Here is a 19,569-nt window from a genome sequence, read left to right on the forward strand (position 1 = left end):
CAGGAGGTTCCTATCATCACGCGAACTGGAACGAGCAGCAGGCAGCCTGACATCGTTGAATCAGGGTGATACTTTTGGAATTGTTAACGACAATACGCAAGCTTCAGAGATGGGATTTTTCCCTGCTACAGAGACATACAGTACTCTTCATCTACTACTAACGTCATTTTGACGCCGTTACAGTCAAACGGTACAAATTTTATACCAGGTTTGAATGTAATTAGTAGTTGTTCTAATACGTTAGAACATAGCTCTCGTTCTAACTTTGTCTCTTCTACTGATGGTATATTTGCAGGTAACGAAGATATGATGCAAAAGGCAATGAGAAGTGCTGCAATACGCTGTTGAGAAATCGTTCTATGGATCTATGTATACGCTCGTAGAGCACAGTATGACACAAGGAAATTTTTTTTAGATAACATGACACAAGGAAATAGGGAGGAATGAGAAGCTCTTTATTCCTTTCTCTTGCATGTTGTACAGAGTACAGTAAGCTTGTGTTCAGTTCTCTCATTGCCTTAATTTATACTCCCTCCTTTTGTTTTTTTTATGTCACGGTCACATTAGCTTTGTCCTAAGTCAAATATTACTATCTTTGATCATCCAATTAAAATATAATGTCATGAATCCATATAAATTAAACAAATGGAGGCAGGATGACAAAGCTAACATGACATGTAAAAACAAAAAGAGGTAGTAGTGTTCAGTTCTCTCATTGCCTTAATTTATAGGCAACTGAGGCAACCAGTGAAAACTTATCTAGGTCTTCACCCATCTGTTTATTGCCTCCGAAGAGATCTTAATTCCTAACCTACATTTTTATAATTTATTTTTTTGAAAGATTTTTATATTTAGGTATCTGAAAGAGTTTGGCGTTACGATAATTGGCGCCTAGATTATACATGACAGGACAACGCTTTGATACTTAGATGACAGGATAACTGATGTAGCAAAGCCCGGCGCCGTGAGTCCTAGCACCTGCCTCAAGGCTTCACCAATACTCCACCGTGGCGTGCTACCCAACTTCCACATTAACAGTTGGTAGCCATGTCATATCAATTGGTAGTCTCATAGTGTGTCCGGTGTGTCTACAAAGGATGAGGCACCCTCACCTGATAAAAGGATGGGGCAGTGTCTAAGAAAAGCGTTGGAGGAATGAAGTGCTCCACCATGACGTTGCCTCTCCCAGGACAGGCCCACGAAGAGAGAGTAAAGAGGCAAAGAACAGTAGGGGACCAGAAGTGTTGTATGACTGCGTTGAAAGAATTGTAGCCTTAAATGCTCTTTCATCTACATGCGCATTAGCTTATAGAGTAAGGCTAATAATATAGACTGCTGCTAGCTATATAGATTCTTACAACCCATCTCTCAGCCAACCATGTAGCAGTGAGCTTCACTATTAAATACATAACCCACTTTCATCTCTCACAAAATTTTTTTTGTTCTTGTGCATAAGCTGATTATAAGCTAACGGTCCACTTCCCTTTTCTCTTCTTTTCTCTTTTCTCTACCTTAGCATTCAGCCCACGTACAACTTGCTATTATAGCTTAGGTGAGGCTGACACTGTCCGCTGCTCGCGTTGATGAAGCCCTTAGACTGTCTCCAACAGGGAGATGCAAACCCAAAATGCGTTCCTCAGTGCTTTGCCTACCCCAAAACAGCCTCCAACGGGTGACCCAAACACATGACCCATTTTGGGTATCGGCACAAACGATACGCAAAAAAGCATCACCTCTCTCCTCGCTATGCAAATCTCTGATGGTGGCCTGCCTGCGCACGCGCCTTCGTCTTCTCTGTCGCGGAGGGAAGAGGATCGGGGAGGAGGCGCACAGGACCGTAGCTCGGCGGCGTCCTAGGCCGCATTGAGGGCGCGGCAGCCGGTGGCGGGGTGCGCGCGGTTGGCGGCTCCTGCAGGTGGCGGCGTGGCACTTGCGCGGGGCGCACGCCGCCATGGTGACGATGGGTGCAGGCGCCGGGAGAGGGGCGCGTGGATCCGGTGGGTGGGGGCGTGGGGGGTAGGTGCCCGGGGCACGCGCAGCCGAGCCTGGAGAGGGGCGGCGGCCAGTGTAGCGATGGCATCTCATCGGAGCTCGCGGGTGCGGCCTCTCCAGACCTCGCGCTCGCGGCCGAGGCGCGTGAGGAAGAACCGGCAGCGCTCGAGGATGGAGGCTGGGGCTCGCTCGCAGCAGCGTGCGAGGAAGGAGGCCGGGGCGTGCTCACGGTGGCGGCCAACGCAGCGACGGCGTCTCGTCGGAGCTCGGGAGCGCGGCCGTCCTATCGCAGCTACGGCGCGTGGGGCTCGACGTGGGGGCACGGCAGGCCATGGCGCTGTTGGAGAGGGCTAAGTTATGGGTGTGTGACCCTTTCCTGTGCATAACCCAAAACCTGAAATGGGTGTTGTCGGGGACCAAATATTGGGGTACCCAAAGAGGTGGAGCTAATAACCATCAAACGTTGATGTTTCCGAACAGATAAGAACGAAACTACACTTCTTGCCCATATGACCTAAGGTTGGCTACGCCTCGCCCGGCCCCAAAGGGTTGGCTCCGCCTCGCTCGACCCCTGAGGGATGGACTCCGCCTTGCCCAACGTCTGGGGGCAGACTCTGCCTTGTCCGACGGCTGAGGGCAGACTCCGCCTCGCCCGACGGCTGAGGGCTGGCTCCGCCTCGCCCGACGGCTGAGGGCAGGCTCCGCCTCGCCCGACGTCTGGGGGCAGACTCTGCCTCGCCCGACGACCGGGGGCAGACTCTGCCTCGCCCGACGACCGGGGACTGGCTCCACCTCGCCCGACGTCTCGGGGCTGGCTCTGCCTCGCCCAACGTCTGCACCTTGCTCCTTTATGATGACGAGCATAGGGTAAGACAGGACACTCAAGTCAACTGCAGTACCGAGGATCATACCATGCACGCTTGCGGAAAAGTACCGTCAGGATATGACGGGACGGGCGCTTTAAGCCCTTCCAGGCATGACAGAGCCCGAACAGTGTTGTAAGTGCCGACTTTTGTCTTATAGTGTTGTGGGCGCCGCCATCGGCCCTCGGACGCGGACCTTGACATAAACATATGACAACCACTACGGTCCAGGAGGGAACTCACGTCATCTACAGTAACGGATGTATGGTCACTTCCCCGTCTGCTCCCCGTGGGGTCGCGACTCGGCACCCTGGTGCGTCACGCCGCCCGCTGGTATAGGATGGGACGTGACCACTTGTTGAATGAAGCTAGAGCACGGCCCTATCAAGATCAGCGAACGTGCTAACCCTGGCACCGCCTGCCATGTCTGTAGGGTTGACTCAGAGGAGAAGGAAGACCCGGCACCTTCGAAGGACCTTCTTGGCCTCTATTTTTTCTTCTTTCTCCCATCTGTAACGTCTGCTCCCCCTTGATCTATAAAAGGGAAAGCAGGGCACCCCACTAAAGGGGATCGATTCAACACTCAATGCACCACATAACACACAGCTGAGCAGCAACCGAGCTCTCAGCACCCTTTCGATCTTTCCATCAGAGACTTGGGATATGTCCCTCTCTCGACCGTTTATACCCCCTACTACGAATCTTTTAGTGCTAATAACACGAGCAGCAGCAACAGACTAGACATAGGGACATTCTGTCCGAACCAGTATAAACCTTGTGTCTTTTAGCACACCATCAACTAGTATAAACCTTGTGTCTTTTAGCACATTATCCAAATCTAACGCGCAACAAATATAAATTTACTAATTGATGCGTATTTACGGCTCCTTTGCTGGGGACAGTCGTAGGGCAGCTCCAGCACAAGCGTATACAAGTAGTGGTCTAAGACAAAAGCAGCGGTGAGGCTATCCTAGACAATTGATTCTCCCAAAGCAGGCATACAATGCCTATCCTTTTATGGTCCCATCGTTTGGCAGGAAGCTTTGTCAGAGTTTTTATGTGCTTGAACGATTCTTTCTCTCACCACGCGCTCCAATATGTACTCCGGTCTTTTGTCAGACGAAGCTATCGCAGCTCTGCAGGATCCTCTGAACGGTCTGCGAAGCATACTCCCTCCGATACATTGAAATTGTCGGTTTTTACTTATAGACTTCTTGTTTGTTGTTTGTCTCAATCAAAATTTTTATATAAATATTATTTATTTTCTTATGACTTATTTTATTATTAGAGATACTTTAATAATAATTTATTTATTTTATTATTTAAACGATAAAAAATGTCTAAAAATAAAAAACAACACTTTCAACGAGACACCGGAGTACACCAACGATGATTTAGATACCATATCTAGAGGATGGGGCTTCTGTACAAGATGTAGCGTGGCCTCAAGGTTGTGGCGCCGAACTCACTGCCAAAAGCAGTGGCGTCCACTTCCACGATGTCGCTCTGCACATTCTATCTCTGTTGCCGCAGCGACCAACAATCCTACTTTTTCTCTCTCCGGGCCTGTTTGGAACTTAGAATTTTACAGGAATCGCGTAGAAATTTCACAGAAATCAGTTTAATTTTACATAAAAAACACAAATAGGAAAATTTTCAAAGGTACAAACAGACCCTCGAAGTATAAACCAAATCCTTCCTATGTTCAGATCTGAGCGCCATGGCTGTGTGTGAGGGGATGCGGTGCTAATGCTCCTGGGCCATGCTGCTGTCTCCAGTCTCCTGTCCGTCAGCAGCACATCAGCCCGTTGGTCTGGCTGGTTCGTATCGTTGCTGATTTGTTTACGTGAGAGAGAAGTATTGCTGGCTAGTTCATGTAAATAGTATCCATGTTTCATGTAAATAGTATCTATGTAAGGAGGCTGGCCAGCCAGCCCCAGCCGATCGGGCTGCATGTTGTTTATGCGGTACAAAAGCAAGAATTTAGATGATAGTACCACCTGTCAGCTCCGTCCAAAAAAAATTATAATTCTTGATTTTCGAGAAGTCAAGTTTGAATTTTGATAAAAATTTATATAAAAAAGTACTAACATTCAATATGCAAAATAATATATTTATTTAGAGACATGGGTCTGTTCGCTTGAACTTATCAGGCGGCTTATCAGCTAGAATCTACAGTATTTTTCTCTCACAATAAATCAGCTTCAGCCGACTTATCAGCCGGCTTTAATACCAGCCGAACAAGCCCTAATGTTAATAGTATTTACTATAAACTTGGTCAAACTTAAACTATATTAACCGACACGAATTCCATAATTGCATTCTTTTACGGATAGAGGAAGTACTCCTAGATGCATACTCCCCCGTCCCAAAATAAAGATTGTTATGGGATGCGTGCAGGTAAAACTTTTTCAACTTTTGATTAGGTTTATAGAAAATGTGTGTAACATTTATATCTCCAAATAAGTTTATTATGAAAATATATTCAACGATCTATCTAATGATACTAATTATGTATTATAAATATTAATATTTTTAATATATATTTGATCATAGTTAAAAGTGTTTGACTTCTCGAGAAGTGGGAATGACATTTATTTTGGGACGGAGGGAGTACGGAGTATATAGGCAGCACAACAACCAAAGCAGGATATTATATGAATAGTGCATGCTAATAACCCATTCATAAATTCTAAAATCACCAGGGCCTCGTTTAGATTGAGGTTTAGGAATCAATATTTGGCACTGTAGCACTTTCGTTTGTATTTGACAATTATTATCCAATTATGGCCTAACTAGGCTCAAAAGATTCGTCTCGTAATTTACAATCAAACTGTGTAATTAGTTATTTTTTTTATCTATATTGAATACTCCATGTATGTGTCCAAAGATTTGATGTGATGGAGAAAGAGTGAAAAAACTTACAATCTAAACAAGGCCCAGGCCTTCTTTTCAAACTAGGTGGGCAAAGATTTAATTGTTTTTTCATATAGCTGCCAGATGACTATATATATGCCCACTACCACACTCAGTGTTATCCTAAACGCTAAATGATAAACAGTCAGTCACTCTTTGTTCAGCGTTTAAACAGTTTAGACGATGTTTAAACGAATTAAAACAGTCAATTTTACATAATATATTACCAAAATATGTATACTTTTTTATGTAAAATTAACTATTCTAGCATTTATACGTATTTATACAATAAAAATCAATTATTTTAGTACGTATATATATTTATGCATGTGAAAAAATAAATATATATATTTATGCAATTATGCATGTAACAAATCAAGTGCAAAATGGCAGCGATCAAAGCTCCAGGAGGCCAGGACTCCAAGTCCAATCCCGATTCTACAAAACTCCAAGGCCAGAGCCTGCAGGCCGATCGATCATTGTGTCACACCCCGTGGCCACCGGTGGTGAGGACCGGGACGTGAGGAAGACGAGGATGCTCTCACCGGTAGGTTACGGTGGCCACCGACAAAGATCGCCGGGACGTGAGAAGATTTGCCTCCGTGGAAGAAAAGAGCAGGGCAACACCCGATTCAATTTTCTGATCCCCTCTACTCTTGGCCCTTCTCTGGCTTATATGCCTGCCTTCACATAATCTTACATGTGGGGCCCCTTTGTGTATAGACCATGTCTATGGGTGTAACACTGTATAGACCATGTTTATGGGTGTTACATTTCCACCCCCACAAAGGGGACAAGCAACGGCATGACCTGCATAACCTTGATCAGCTATCTCATCTCTCCAAATTCCAACGTCCCATTGTCTCACAGTCATCAGTGCAAGCTGATGCTCACATTCTGTTGGTCTGAAACCCCTCCATCCCTATGACGACATTTTCTGGAGTACTGACCGAAACATTTCAATCTTGCAATTTCCAAGGGGAATGGTACTAACACTCCATGGCTGTAATTCCATAACCACAATGTGCAGACCACTTAATCCTTGGCATTCTTCATAGAATCATAGATGGCAAAGTTCTCACTGCCATGGTTCAACTCCTGGACTGCAGGAAGTTCACCAGATATGCCATTTACAGTGACGGACGCCAAGTTCTAGAATCCCTGGAAAATCATGGACAAAACTAAGAAATTTGGTGCATCGCTGTCCTGGCACAAAAGTTCTCTCTCTTTGCTTGTCATCCAGGTCATCTCCTTTCCATGCCAACTGCGACAAAAGATGTCCACCCCCACAAAATGTTGCTTGTCCCCAAGCAACAGCATGAAAAATACCAGGATCCTATGGACGGATGATGGATAAGATAACCAAGGAGTCCCTAACATCAAGATGTAATACTGATATGCATATACTGCCGTTGATGAGCAAACTGAAGCATCTCTTTCTAGCACAGAGATTACCAAGAATTAGAGCTCCAAAAATCATGTCCTCAAGTACCAGATCAGCAGCACAATTAGCATCACTCTGTGATATGCATCTCCACACCGTCCAAGTCAAGAATTGATTGAGTACTGAAGCCTGTAGAATATCTTCTCCATGACTAGTTTCATCTTGTTTGAATTTGTACTGTTCGCACAAATTTTGGCACTTAAATGCATATTTTAGCACTGTGCACCAACTGATAAGATATGGAGCCAGGGAAAGCCTTATTTCTTTCAGGGCAATGGTTCTTTCATTTCCATCTGCAGAGAGATGATGCTGAATTTGCAGTCCAAGAGCTTTCTCCAATGAGCTGACAGCAGCAACGTGATGCTCATCTGATTCCACATCAGCTATGCATTTATAATACCAGGCACAAAATTCAGTTGTATCCCTTGAGCTATGAGAAGAAATTCCCAGAATAACCGTAATCATGAATTCACTAGCATCCCTCCTGGATGAGCCAACAATCAGCACTAATTTTGTGGAATTGAGAATAGGACCACGGATACCTGGATCCCATTGTCTCTCCACCATCTTGTATTGCTCAAGTTGCAGCTCACTTTCTCTTGGACTAAAACCGCCTCTATTCCATGAAAGTATTTTGTTGAAAATTGAACAAGTAGCTTTTGTATCAGAATTTCATGGGCTGAGAGCATTTCGCCTCCATAGTGCTACACCAAAGGCCACATAATGAGCACCACCGCATGTTTCTTGCTTTCCATCAAAGATAACCAAGTCTTTGCAGTCACTTTCCATCTCCTGGCCAGCCCATGCTCCATAACAAGCAAGGCATAAATGGCTCAGGCACTGGTGGTTAAGACATTGTGGAGAAAAATGATCTGTCACACACCCTGCAGATGGCGGCATCATTCTCAAACATGCAACATATACTTCTTCTAGCTGCAAGTTTTCATTGCACTCGTAGAGCGTTTCACAGGATACTTGGTCATCAAGCTCAAGCGTTTCTTCCAGACCATGGTCTACAGAACTCATACCAATCTCTAGATATTGTAACGAACTGCTCTCATGAGTGAGTATCTCAGCAACTAATTTACCTGCTTCATCAGCATTTGAGGTCTCACAAATTTCCAGAAAATGTGACAAGCCACCGATATGAGTAAGCACCATATCAGTGTCAGCCTCGATTACCCCTTTTGCCTTCTCGCTAACTATGCTCGCTCTAGTACCTGAAGCTGCTGCAGTAAGTCATGGCAAAAACCAAGGTCTTGCAACGGCTCGTCATCCCACACAACATCCCCACAAGGCATTTTGTTGAATGCCTCATCCATGCTATACTCCAAGAGAAGGGGATCACTATTGACAAGAGTGGGAATGCTATTGCCATGGAGGAACAGCTGAGCAGTTGGCTTTGTCTCCTCGGCACCTATGAACTCTCCACCTTGAGCTAGTTCCTGCAACAAACCATGGTGCAAGTCGAGGCTGTCCAAAAATTCATCATCTTCACAGGGTATTTCATCAAACATCACCTCCACAGAATTCATGCCAAGATCTAAGAGAAGTTTATCATCACTGACTTGCCTTAACTTGTCACTGATGTCCAGCTTCACACTTGTCGTCCTCTCATCATCAACCAAAGATTCACCAGACCCTGCTACTTGTTGCAATAGACCGTCCTGCGAGTCAACATCATGCAATAAATCATCGTCCCAGACCACATACATCTGAGGCATTACCTCGAACACTTGGTGAGCGCCGCCTTGCTGTGGCATTCCGCCCAGTATCTTGGGAGAAGAACGCTTGGCAGGTTCCATCACGAGCTCCTCGCGACAACGACTCATGCCCTCAGACCAACCTATGGTGAGTGGGTGTTCTGCAGGATGGAGCAACCACTTTGCCAACCGCAACGCCATCACGCTCAGTACCTCCACGACGAGTAGCACAGGCACACCGAGGTCCGAGAATAAGCCACCACGCTTCTGCTACGCCGCCACGTCGGATTCCCCGAGGAGTGGTCTACCGCCGCCACACGCCACCAGAGTATGCACCGCCGCCGAAAGGAGTAGCCGCCGCGGAACAAAACAGAGTCCGAGTCCGAGTCCGAGTCGAGTGCCGCTGCAGCGACGCCCGGAGCTGAAGGTGGGTTGCGCCGAATCGATGAAGTCGCCACGCCGGACCACTGGATCCGCCGCCGACGCGCAACAGTCGTCGTCGCGACCCGATAACTAGCGCGGAGAGGAGCTGAGGTCGCCCGCCGCCCACGCCGAGGATACACCGTCTCTGATACCACTTGTCACACCCCGTGGACACCGGTGGTGAGGACCGGGACGTGAGGAAGACGAGGATGCTCTCACCGGTAGGTTCCCATGGCCACCGACGAAGATCGCCGGGACGTGAGAAGATTTGCCGCCGTGGAAGACGAGCAGGGAAACACCCGATTCAATTTTCTGATCCCGGGCGATTTGCAAAAATAGGATTCGGACGTTTACAGATTTGACATGGACTCATATTCATAGAGACAGATAGACCCGCTTACCACCCGAATGTCATCCTAATCTTACATGCCTTCCTTCACATAATCTTACATGTGGGGCCACTTGTCATCTCTGGCCCTTCTCTGGCTTATATGCCTTCCTTCACATAATCTTACATGTGGGGCCCCTTTGTGTATAGACTAAATCTATGGGTGTTACACTGTATAGACCATGTCTATGGGTGTTACACATTGCCAGACCGATCGACACAGAGCATTTGTCCTGGGGATGCTCCGTTGCTTGTTCTGGGTCGCCATCATCCTGGGGACCATGCATTTGTGGCAATCGACGATGATGGCCCTGTTTGTTTCTGCTTCTCCCAGCCACGCTTGAATTATAATCTAAGTGAAGATTTTCTCGCTTCTCGCTTTTTCGCTTTTCGTAGTTCAAATCTCTGAAGCGGCTTACCACATAAGCGAGAATCGGTGGAAATAAGCAAAGCGTTTGACGGGATTCTCGCTTATTTCCACCGACAAGCCGCTTATAAACGGAAACAAACAGGGCCGATATTTGTTGTTGGAACCTGCAACTGCATAATTTACCTCAAACAGGAGGTTTTCCAGAGTCATTTGAGGTTAATGATAATAAGGCGGAATAGCATGCATTGCTCACTTCTCTCCTTCCTGCTGGAAGGAAAAGACGAATTTTGTAGAGTTACTGCTGTTTCTGGTCTGGACTGTACATGATTTTCCACATCTCTAAATCCTTGCCCCTCTCATATTCTCTGATGTACTGAGGAATCTCTGCAGGGTCTATCTGCTTTCCAACAAAACCTGGTCCATATCCATCGATCGGATCACCATGCCCTGCGGATAATAATTGGGATGAAAGGAAACGATTTAGATCACTTGACAACACTCGTTTTGTTAACGAAGCAGAGAGACCTTTGCAAACAATTTACCATCTTGAGCTGTGAAGAAACTTCGGAAGTGCGCGTAACCATTGGCCACAACGTCTAGTTCATCTAGACTGAAGTTGTATCTCTTCTCCAGGGCCAAGTATAGCACCTACAAAATGCAAACAAGAATCTTGATTCTTGATCCTTCGCTTTGGGAAGGCGCCTTAACTCAAGACTTTGGAGCTGAATAATGAATAGTAAATGATGAGTTCAATGGTACCTTCTTGGCACCACATGACATCAATTTCTTCACCGTGCCGAAGAACAAATCTGTGAGATCATCACTGTAAATAACATCTGCAGCAAACAGAACTGTTGCTTTCTCAGCCTCCTCAACTTCACTTGCAGACCATATATACCGACTGCACCAGAGAACATGGAATTAGCATGTGCCAAAGAAACACTTGAATAAAGCAAAGGCTATTGTATAGAGGAGTTAGAGAACTCCATTAATGTCTCTGTTAGGATACTGTAAATTGGGTACTATCCAGTGAACAACCTACGACCTCCCCATTACCCACCCCATGCAAAAGAGTGCGAAAAGTTCAAAAGAATTGCATCAGTTCTCCTTTTGTAGCCAACAAAGGTGCTTATACACCTGAGGCTATGACCAGCTACCATCTTTCTGGAGGATGATTCTGCCCTTGTTTTAATCTGTACACTGGGGCTCACTCCAGCCACTAATATAGGCAAGATAACATATGTAGCAACTCAAGTGCAGGAAGGGCTCCTCTTCCATAGACCATGGCGTAGAAGCCCCACTGATTAAGTGGTGTGCAGGTCAGAAGTAAGGTGCCTTCATTTACACCAGAACTCGCATAAATCCCCCATATCAACTGCGATCAATTTTACATCCTGTAGCTTACACAGTTAAATTCATGTCTTGGATTCTACTCCCTCCAATTCCAGATTATAAGACGTTTTGGCTTTTCTACATACAATTGCTTTTATTATGCATCTAGACATAGTGTATATCTAAGTACATAGTAAAAGCTACGAATCTAAAAAAGGCAAAACAGTCTTAAAAATTGGAATGGAGGGAGTAGCATACAACAAATGCAATGCAAAGCCACGCTGGAATATTTTGTTTATAAACAGGAAGTTGTAAAGCAAATTATGATCTCATATTCAGTCTCCACTTAAAATATAGTTCTTATGGATCACTATTTTGTGATGCATGATGATCAATGATGAAAGTGAGATCAATTGGTGTAGAGAAAACCTTGGATTACAAGGAACATGTGTACCCACAGGTGGAGGCCATGACGTTTTCCAGTCCAGTTCCCGTACACAGACTTTAGCTTCATCAAACTTTAGCATACCAGAGTTGATATGGACATTAGCCACACAATTATCTAGGATATCAGTGCCTCTATCTGTTCATCCCCATTGGCAAACAAATTCTGTAAGGATTGAAGGTAGCAAAGTGGCTAAACATGAAAAGAAGATGTGAATATATACTGTTCTTCATGGTGTATGTGTCCCGGCAGGGGGAGGGGGTGTTGGGGCAAATTGTATCACAGAATGCACAAGATATAAATGTGAATTATTTTCCATTATATTATAAAACAAGATATGTGAATTCATCCAGTCGTGCCATATGAACCCTGATAGGATTACGGATCCTACCGTGTAGATCACGGAGTCTGTAGGGGTGAGAGGGAGGTGGAGCAGGCTGGGAACCTCGCTGCCGGCGGCTGGACGCCGTGGTGGAGGATGGGCGGCTGCGGCTGTAGCCCTAACCCTCGCGAGCTACAGTAACGGCGGCACTGTTCACGCGTGAACAGTAGAGGCGGCTAGGGTTAGGAACTCCCGGCTCCCAGGGGAAGCCGGAAACAATAGATTGTTTCTGCTTAATTATCCAAATGTCTTACAAGCCATATATATAGCTCTCACAAATAAGGGATATATCTAATAAATAGGCTAAATAATAGATAATATGGGCTGTTAGCCCCCTAATGCCGGCGCACAAGCTCAGCCACTAATGGGCCTCCGCCTGGTATATGTGACGCCGGTCATAACATCTCTCCCCGCCTGCGCAAACAGCTCGTCCTCGAGCTGGAAGTCGGGGAAGTGGTCGCGGAACTCGTCGAGGGTTTCCCACGTAGCATCGTCTTCAGGGAGGCCGTGCCACTGGATCAACACCTGCCACACACCACGGCGCTGAAGCGCACGGAGAGCCCGCGCCGGAGCAGGAAGCAGCCGGCCATCCATGGCCGGAGGGAGACTAGTCGGTGTCGCTGGAGGGTCGCCGCGGTGAGGCTTCAGGAGACCAACGTGGAAGACGTCGTGGATGCGGGCGTTCTCAGGCAGCTGGAGGCGGTACGCGACACGGCCAATGCGTTCCAGCACCTGGAACGGACCAGCATAGCGAGGACCCAACTTGCGCTTAGCCCGCGGGTCGAGGGACTGTGCGGTGCGGTGGAGGAGGCGCAGCCACACCCAATCGCCCACCTGGAACTCCACATCGCGGTGGCCGGCGTCGTAGTACTTCTTGGACAGCTGCTGCGCCTGTAGGAGTCGTTGGCGCACCTCTGCCAGCAGCTCATCACGGTCGCGGAGAAGGCTATCGACGGCGTCGGTCCTCGCCGACCCCTGCCTGTATGGCAGAATAGGCGGAGGAGGGCGGCCGTAGACCACCTCAAAGGGAGTCATCCGAAGGGCCGTGTGGAAGGAGGTATTGTAGCAATACTCCGCCCACGACAGCCAGTCCACCCACGCCCTTGGCCGGTCACCTGTAACACAACGGAGATACATGGCAATCACCTTGTTGACCACCTCCGACTGGCCGTCGGTCTGAGGATGAAAGGCGGTGCTCATGCGAAGCTTGACGCCCGCCATCTGGAAGAGATCCCGCCAGACATGGCCAGTGAACACGGGGTCCCGATCACTGACGATCGACGAAGGGAATCCGTGGAGCCGGACGACGTTGTCGAAGAAGGCGCGAGCGACGGAGGTAGCCGTGTAGGGGTGCCCAAGCGCAATAAAATGCGCGTACTTGGAGAAGCGGTCGACGACGGTGAGGATGACGGATTTCCCGCCAACCTTGGGCAGCCCTTCGATGAAATCCATGGAGATGTCGGCCCAGACTTGGTCAGGCACCTCCAGCGGCTGGAGCAGCCCGGCCGGCTGGAATGCCTCCGTCTTGTTGCGCTGGCACGTCGCGCAAGTGCGCACCCAGTCCTGGACTAGGGAGCGATCCCCTGGGATGTAGAAGTCGGCGCGGAGGCGGTGGAGAGTCTTCTGTACACCCTCATGTCCAGCCGCATGGGCCAGCTGCAGGACTTGGTGGCGCAGGTCACCGACGTCGGGTACGAAGATACGCCGGCCATGCAGCAGCAACCCGGCGTCCGCGCGCCATGGCGCCGCCAAGTCGCCCGCGTGCAGGCGATGCAGCAGCTGCTGCGCGTCCGGGGCGTTGGCTGTAGCGCTGCGGACCGCATCCAGGAAGGCGAAGGACGGCCCAGAGATGGCCCTGGCCGCGCCCGTGCCTGCTGCAGCGTCCACAGCCTCGGCGTCACGCCGGGACAGTGCGTCGGCCACGGTGTTGAGGCGGCCCGGGCGATATTCCACCGCGAAGTCGAAGCCGAAAAGCTTGCTGAGCCACTGATGCTGGGGAACTGTGGACAAGCGCTGGTCAAGCAAAAATTTAAGACTGTAATGATCAGTACGGACCAAAAAGTGACGCCCCCACAAATACGGTCGCCAATGACGAACGGCTTGCACCAGCCCGATGAGTTCGCGCTCATAAGCCGCAAGCTTGAGATGGCGGACAGCGAAAGGCCGGCTGCAGTAGGCGAGGGGTCCAGCGCCCTGGTGAAGGACGGCACCAAACCCCGCGCCCGACGCGTCGCAATCCACGACGAAGAGCCTGTCGAAGTCAGGCATCTGCAGAACTGGCCCCGTAGTGAGGGCGGTCTTGAGTGCCTCAAACGCCGTGGTCGCGTCGTCGTCCCAAGCAAACGCGTCTCGCCGCAAGAGACGTGTCAGCGGGGCTGCGATGATGCCGAAATCCTTAATGAACTTCCTGTAGTAGCCTGCGAGGCCTAGGAAGCCTCGGAGACCGCGGGCGGAGCATGGGGTCGGCCACGCATGAACCGCCGCGACCTTGTCCGCGTCCATGGCCACTCCGTCCTTGGAGATAACATGGCCTAAATAAGCCACGGACGCAGCGCCGAAGGAGCACTTGGAGCGCTTGAGGTGGAGGTTGTGCGCTCGCAGGGCGTGGAGGACGATGTTGACATGTTGCAGGTGTTCGGCCCAGGAGGAACTGTAGATCAGGATGTCATCAAAAAATACCAGCACAGACCTGCGCAAATACGGCCGGAGGACATCGTTCATCAACGCCTGAAAGGTAGCTGGAGCGTTGGAGAGACCGAACGGCATCACCAAGAACTCGTAGTGGCCATGGTGCGTGCGGAACGCCGTTTTAGCGACGTCGTCGGGGTGCATGCGCACCTGGTGATAACCAGAGCGCAAATCCAGCTTGGTGAAGAAACGCGCACCATGGAGCTCATCAAGCAGCTCGTCCACCACTGGAATCGGGAACTTGTCCTTGGCGGTCTTGGCGTTGAGGGCACGATAGTCGATGCAGAAGCGCCAGGACTTGTCTTGTTTCCGCACCAAAAGAACGGGCGCGGAGAACGGCGAGGTGCTCGGTCGAATGATGCCTTGCGCGAGCATCTCCGCACACTGACGTTCCAGCTCGTCCTTCTGGAGCTGGGGGTAGCGGTAAGGGCGCACCGCCACCGGCGCGGTACCGGGCAGCAGGTGAATGCGGTGGTCGTAGGGGCGCGCCGGAGGGAGCCCGCGGGGCTCGTCGAAGATGGCGCCGTGCTGCTGAAGGAGGCTGTCCAGCAGGGGCAGCGCCGGGTCGGCAGTGACCGCGGCTGTGGCCAAGCGCTGCTGGTCGGTAGGCGTTGCCGAGCCACCCACGCCTTGCCAAGTGACTCGCCGACCGTCGCGCCAGAACGCCATGGTGAGGGCGGTGCAGTCCCACAAGATGGGTCCCAGCGTCCGAAGGAAGTCGAAACCGAGGATGAAGTCGAACCCGCCGAGGTCCAGGCCAACGCACGTAATGATGAAGTCCTCGTCAGCGATGCGGATGGGGACGGCGCGAGCGATCCCCTCGCAGGCTAGGCGGTCACCATTAGCGACCGTGACGCGAAGATCCTCGCCACCGGATGGAGAGAGCCCCAGACGGCGCATGGCAGCACCCTGGAGGAAGTTGTGCGTGGACCCGGTGTCGAGGAGGGCGAGGAAGCGCTCTCCCTTGATGGTGACTGGCACGAGCATGGAGTTTGCTGGCCTGATCCCTGCAACAGCATGAAGAGAGACGACAAAAGCATTAGCCCCAGCGAGCTCCGGGGCCGCCGGTTCCTCCAAGTGGACGGCAGCCGCAGCAGTGTCATCAGCCGCGATGTCGTCGATGAAGTCGTCGCACTCCACGTAGAACAGGCGCTGGCAGACGTGGCCGCGAACATAAGGCTCGTCACAATTAAAACAGAGCCCTTGTCGGCGGCGCTCAGCCATCTCCGCCGGGGTGAGGCGGCGGAACGGACGCGCAGCAGGCGCGTTGGCCGCTGCTGGGCCGACTGCTGGAGGGGGCAGCGCGCCCCCTGGAACTGGAGCCGCGCCCGGCGCGCGAGGGAGGGGCGGTAGCCCCTGGCGTTGAGGAGGACGGTTGCCCCGCTGAGGGGCAGGGGGCGCTGGAACGGCCACGCATCGCTCGAACGCCCGAGCCAAGTACATGGCAGATTGTAGGTCCCGCGGCGTGCGCATCTCCACATGCACTTTGATCTGGTCCGGGAGCCCCCCCACGTACAACTCCGCCTTTTGTCGAGGGGAGAGGTCACGGGCATGGCACAGGACGGCGTTGTAGCGCTCGGAGTAGTCTTGCACGGTGGAGAGGAACGGCAGACGTGCCAACTCGGCCAAGCGAGTGCCCTGTACAGCCGGCCCAAAGCGGAGGGAGCAGAGTTCCCGGAAGCGCTCCCAGTGCGGCATGCCCTCGTCTTGTTCCAGGGCGTAGTACCATGTCTGTGCAGCGCCCTTCATGTGATAGGACGCGAGCCAGGTGCGCTGCGAAGCCATCGTCTGCTGTCCTCGAAAGAATTGCTCACATTGGTTCAACCAATTGAGCGGGTCGACGGAGCCGTCATACGTGGGGAACTCGAGTTTGTAGAACTTGGGAGCAGCCTGGGCGCCGAAGATTGCGGACTGATCCGCTGCTGTGGGTGCCCCGGGGAGGGAGGCGTCGACCCCCCCGGAGAGGACCTGCGGCACTGCTGATGACGGCGCGGGCGCGACGGCTGCTTGGGTGACGGTAGTGGCGAAGACCGGAGGAGCGGCCGAGCCCATCGCCCATGATGGAATCGGGGACGGCGAGGCCGGCCAGCGAAGAAGATTGAGCGGCACCCCTGGGCCTGAGACCGGCATCCCGTAAGGGAAACTCGAGGGCGGAAGCAGCGGCTGGGAGGTCACAGCGGTAACCCCCGTGGACAGCGGCGGCGTCGAGAACGGCGGTGGGGAGGGCTGCTGGACGAGTCCCGCCCATGCCGCCTGCATGGACGCGATGTTGCGGTTGATGTCGATGATCGCAGACGCCAAGGACTCGAGCGTGAGCGGCGCAGCAGACAGCGACGAGCCTTCCGAGACCTCGGAGGCCGCAGATTGGAGCGGCGCGGTGGAGGTAGATGGTGGTGGTGGGAAGGAGGAGGTCGGCTGAGATTGCGACATCGTTCCTGAGCAGTCTGATACCAGGCTGATAGGATTACGGATCCTACCGTGTAGATCACGGAGTCTGTAGGGGTGAGAGGGAGGTGGAGCAGGCTGGGAACCTCGCTGCCGGCGGCTGGACGCCGTGGTGGAGGATGGGCGGCTGCGGCTGTAGCCCTAACCCTCGCGAGCTACAGTAACGGCGGCACTGTTCACGCGTGAACAGTAGAGGCGGCTAGGGTTAGGAACTCCCGGCTCCCAGGGGAAGCCGGAAACAATAGATTGTTTCTGCTTAATTATCCAAATGTCTTACAAGCCATATATATAGCTCTCACAAATAAGGGATATATCTAATAAATAGGCTAAATAATAGATAATATGGGCTGTTAGCCCCCTAATGCCGGCGCACAAGCTCAGCCACTAATGGGCCTCCGCCTGGTATATGTGACGCCGGTCATAACAAACCCACTAACAGGGGATTGACATTTCAACAATACAAATGACCTAAATATTCTTTTTCTAAAAAAAAATCATATTAAAATTGAGACAATCAGGCAGCTAGACAGTATATATGCGGATGTGCCTCTGAATTTCGTGAAAGCAATCAAGTAATAAGGATGAAGGGCGGGCTTGGTGCAAGCGGCAGAGTTTTACCGCCTGTGACCGGAAGGTCCCGGGTTCGAGTCGCGGTCTCCTCGCATTGCACAGGCGAGGGTAAGGCATGCCACTAACACCCTTCCCCAGACCCCGCACAGAGCGGAAGCTCTCTGCACTGGGTACGCCCTTTTTTTTTAATCAAGTAATAAGGATCATAACTGGAATCACACTTCCACAAAGTACTGAATTTGTGATTCCAGCCAAGTTTTCTTATTTCTAGCTGGGACATCTCAAACAAATCTATTTGTCGAACAGAAGCAAAAGGATCAAACTACTATACATATTAGGTTGACATGGAACATGGAATTTAATCAATGACTACAATGTGAGGCAAACAATTTTACCAAATCAAACTCTAAAGGAGAGAAAAGTACCTGTAACAAAAATCCTTCTAGCAACTCGAGCTAGTGCTAAACCTACTAAACCTGACAAACATTGCTAAGTTAGGAAAAGATAACGTAGTGGACTTGTACAGAGAGCTTTAGTAAATATCAAACAAAGCAAGGAACTATCATTCTAGAAACCCGTATCCACTAATTTCATGTCAAACCGTCAATTATCACCTGTTCCAGCACCTATCTCAATGGCAGTAACACCATCAAAGTCGGACGATGAAAAGCTTTTGTGCAAAACAAAGTCACCTAATAGCAAGGCCGCTTTCCAAACCTGCACACGAGTAACAACAATGAATCACACAAGTATATAACAGAAAAGCACCATCCATCTTTTTCCAACCTGAAGCCCAACGCTCTTAAGCGAGCTGGTAACACCATGCTGAATAGTGAGCAGATGGCAGTCACTTCTAACTGCAAGCCAAGAAAGCTTAAATGAGAAGCACGCTAATCACAACAACACGACACGTAGCAACGAACAAATGGTGTACCATATTTGTTTCTTCTCCTCCTCCGGTCCAGAACGAGATCCCCATCCTCATCCACGGCGACTGCGTCAGTCGAATCACCTCCTCAACAGAGTAAAACATGTTACCCCAACGAACACATACCCACCAAACTAACCTCTACGACAACACGAACTAACGTAAAGACACATCCACTGATCCACAGTCCCATTCACTTACAAGAACCGCTCGTTGCTGCGGCTAACTCGCTCCCGCCGCCACCAACACCATCGTTGTCCCCAGATGGCCCTGAAAACACCGAATCAAAGTTCAGGAGAGTACAAATCATGCCATGTCCCGACAATCTCTCCTCCGTTAGCACTAAGAGGCAGTGCAGGGAAGGTGTATGACGAAAAGCGCGCAAAAGAGCGCGTGGCGTGAGGTGCTGGTACCTAGGGGCCGTGAGGAGAAGCTGAAGTGGGAGATATGGAGGCCGGAGAAGTGAGGCGGGCAGCCCAGGTGCACCTCGCTCATCACCTGCTCCTCCTCGGCTCCACCGCCGCCGGCTTCCATCGTGGTCGGCGGTCGGCCCTCGGACGTTTGTCTACGTCGTCTTCCTCCGTTAGAGAGAAGCCGAGAAGTGATGCAGGCAGCCTGAAAGGTTGGGCCATAAAAATATGGGCCATATTTCTTCATGGGCCCAGCTGTGGGCTTTCCCT

The 19,569-nt window shown here is 50.5% G+C and overlaps 1 protein-coding gene across 3 annotated transcripts; it reads right to left on the minus strand.

Moving 5' to 3' along the window:
• Positions 1-6,159: 6,159 nt before the first annotated feature.
• On the minus strand, positions 6,160-19,480 carry LOC136519977 (uncharacterized). 3 transcript variants are annotated; one of them, XM_066513381.1, is made up of 10 exons: positions 19,303-19,480; positions 19,091-19,159; positions 18,896-18,955; positions 18,748-18,818; positions 18,576-18,678; positions 18,387-18,437; positions 11,861-12,014; positions 10,859-11,000; positions 10,642-10,747; positions 6,160-10,546 (listed from the first exon to the last, which is right to left on the minus strand). In XM_066513381.1, exons 1-10 carry the CDS (start codon positions 19,421-19,423, stop codon positions 10,395-10,397), a joined length of 1,029 nt encoding a protein of 342 aa, XP_066369478.1. In that variant the 5' UTR covers positions 19,424-19,480; the 3' UTR covers positions 6,160-10,394. The 3 variants fall into 3 exon arrangements, with proteins under 3 accessions (XP_066369478.1, XP_066369477.1, XP_066369479.1); XM_066513380.1 differs by having other exon boundaries at positions 18,896-18,973; XM_066513382.1 differs by lacking the exon at positions 18,387-18,437 and having other exon boundaries at positions 18,896-18,973.
• Positions 19,481-19,569: the final 89 nt, after the last annotated feature.

Source organism: Miscanthus floridulus, chromosome 18 (genome assembly GCF_019320115.1).
Source record: "Miscanthus floridulus cultivar M001 chromosome 18, ASM1932011v1, whole genome shotgun sequence".
Lineage (NCBI taxonomy): Eukaryota > Viridiplantae > Streptophyta > Magnoliopsida > Poales > Poaceae > Miscanthus > Miscanthus floridulus.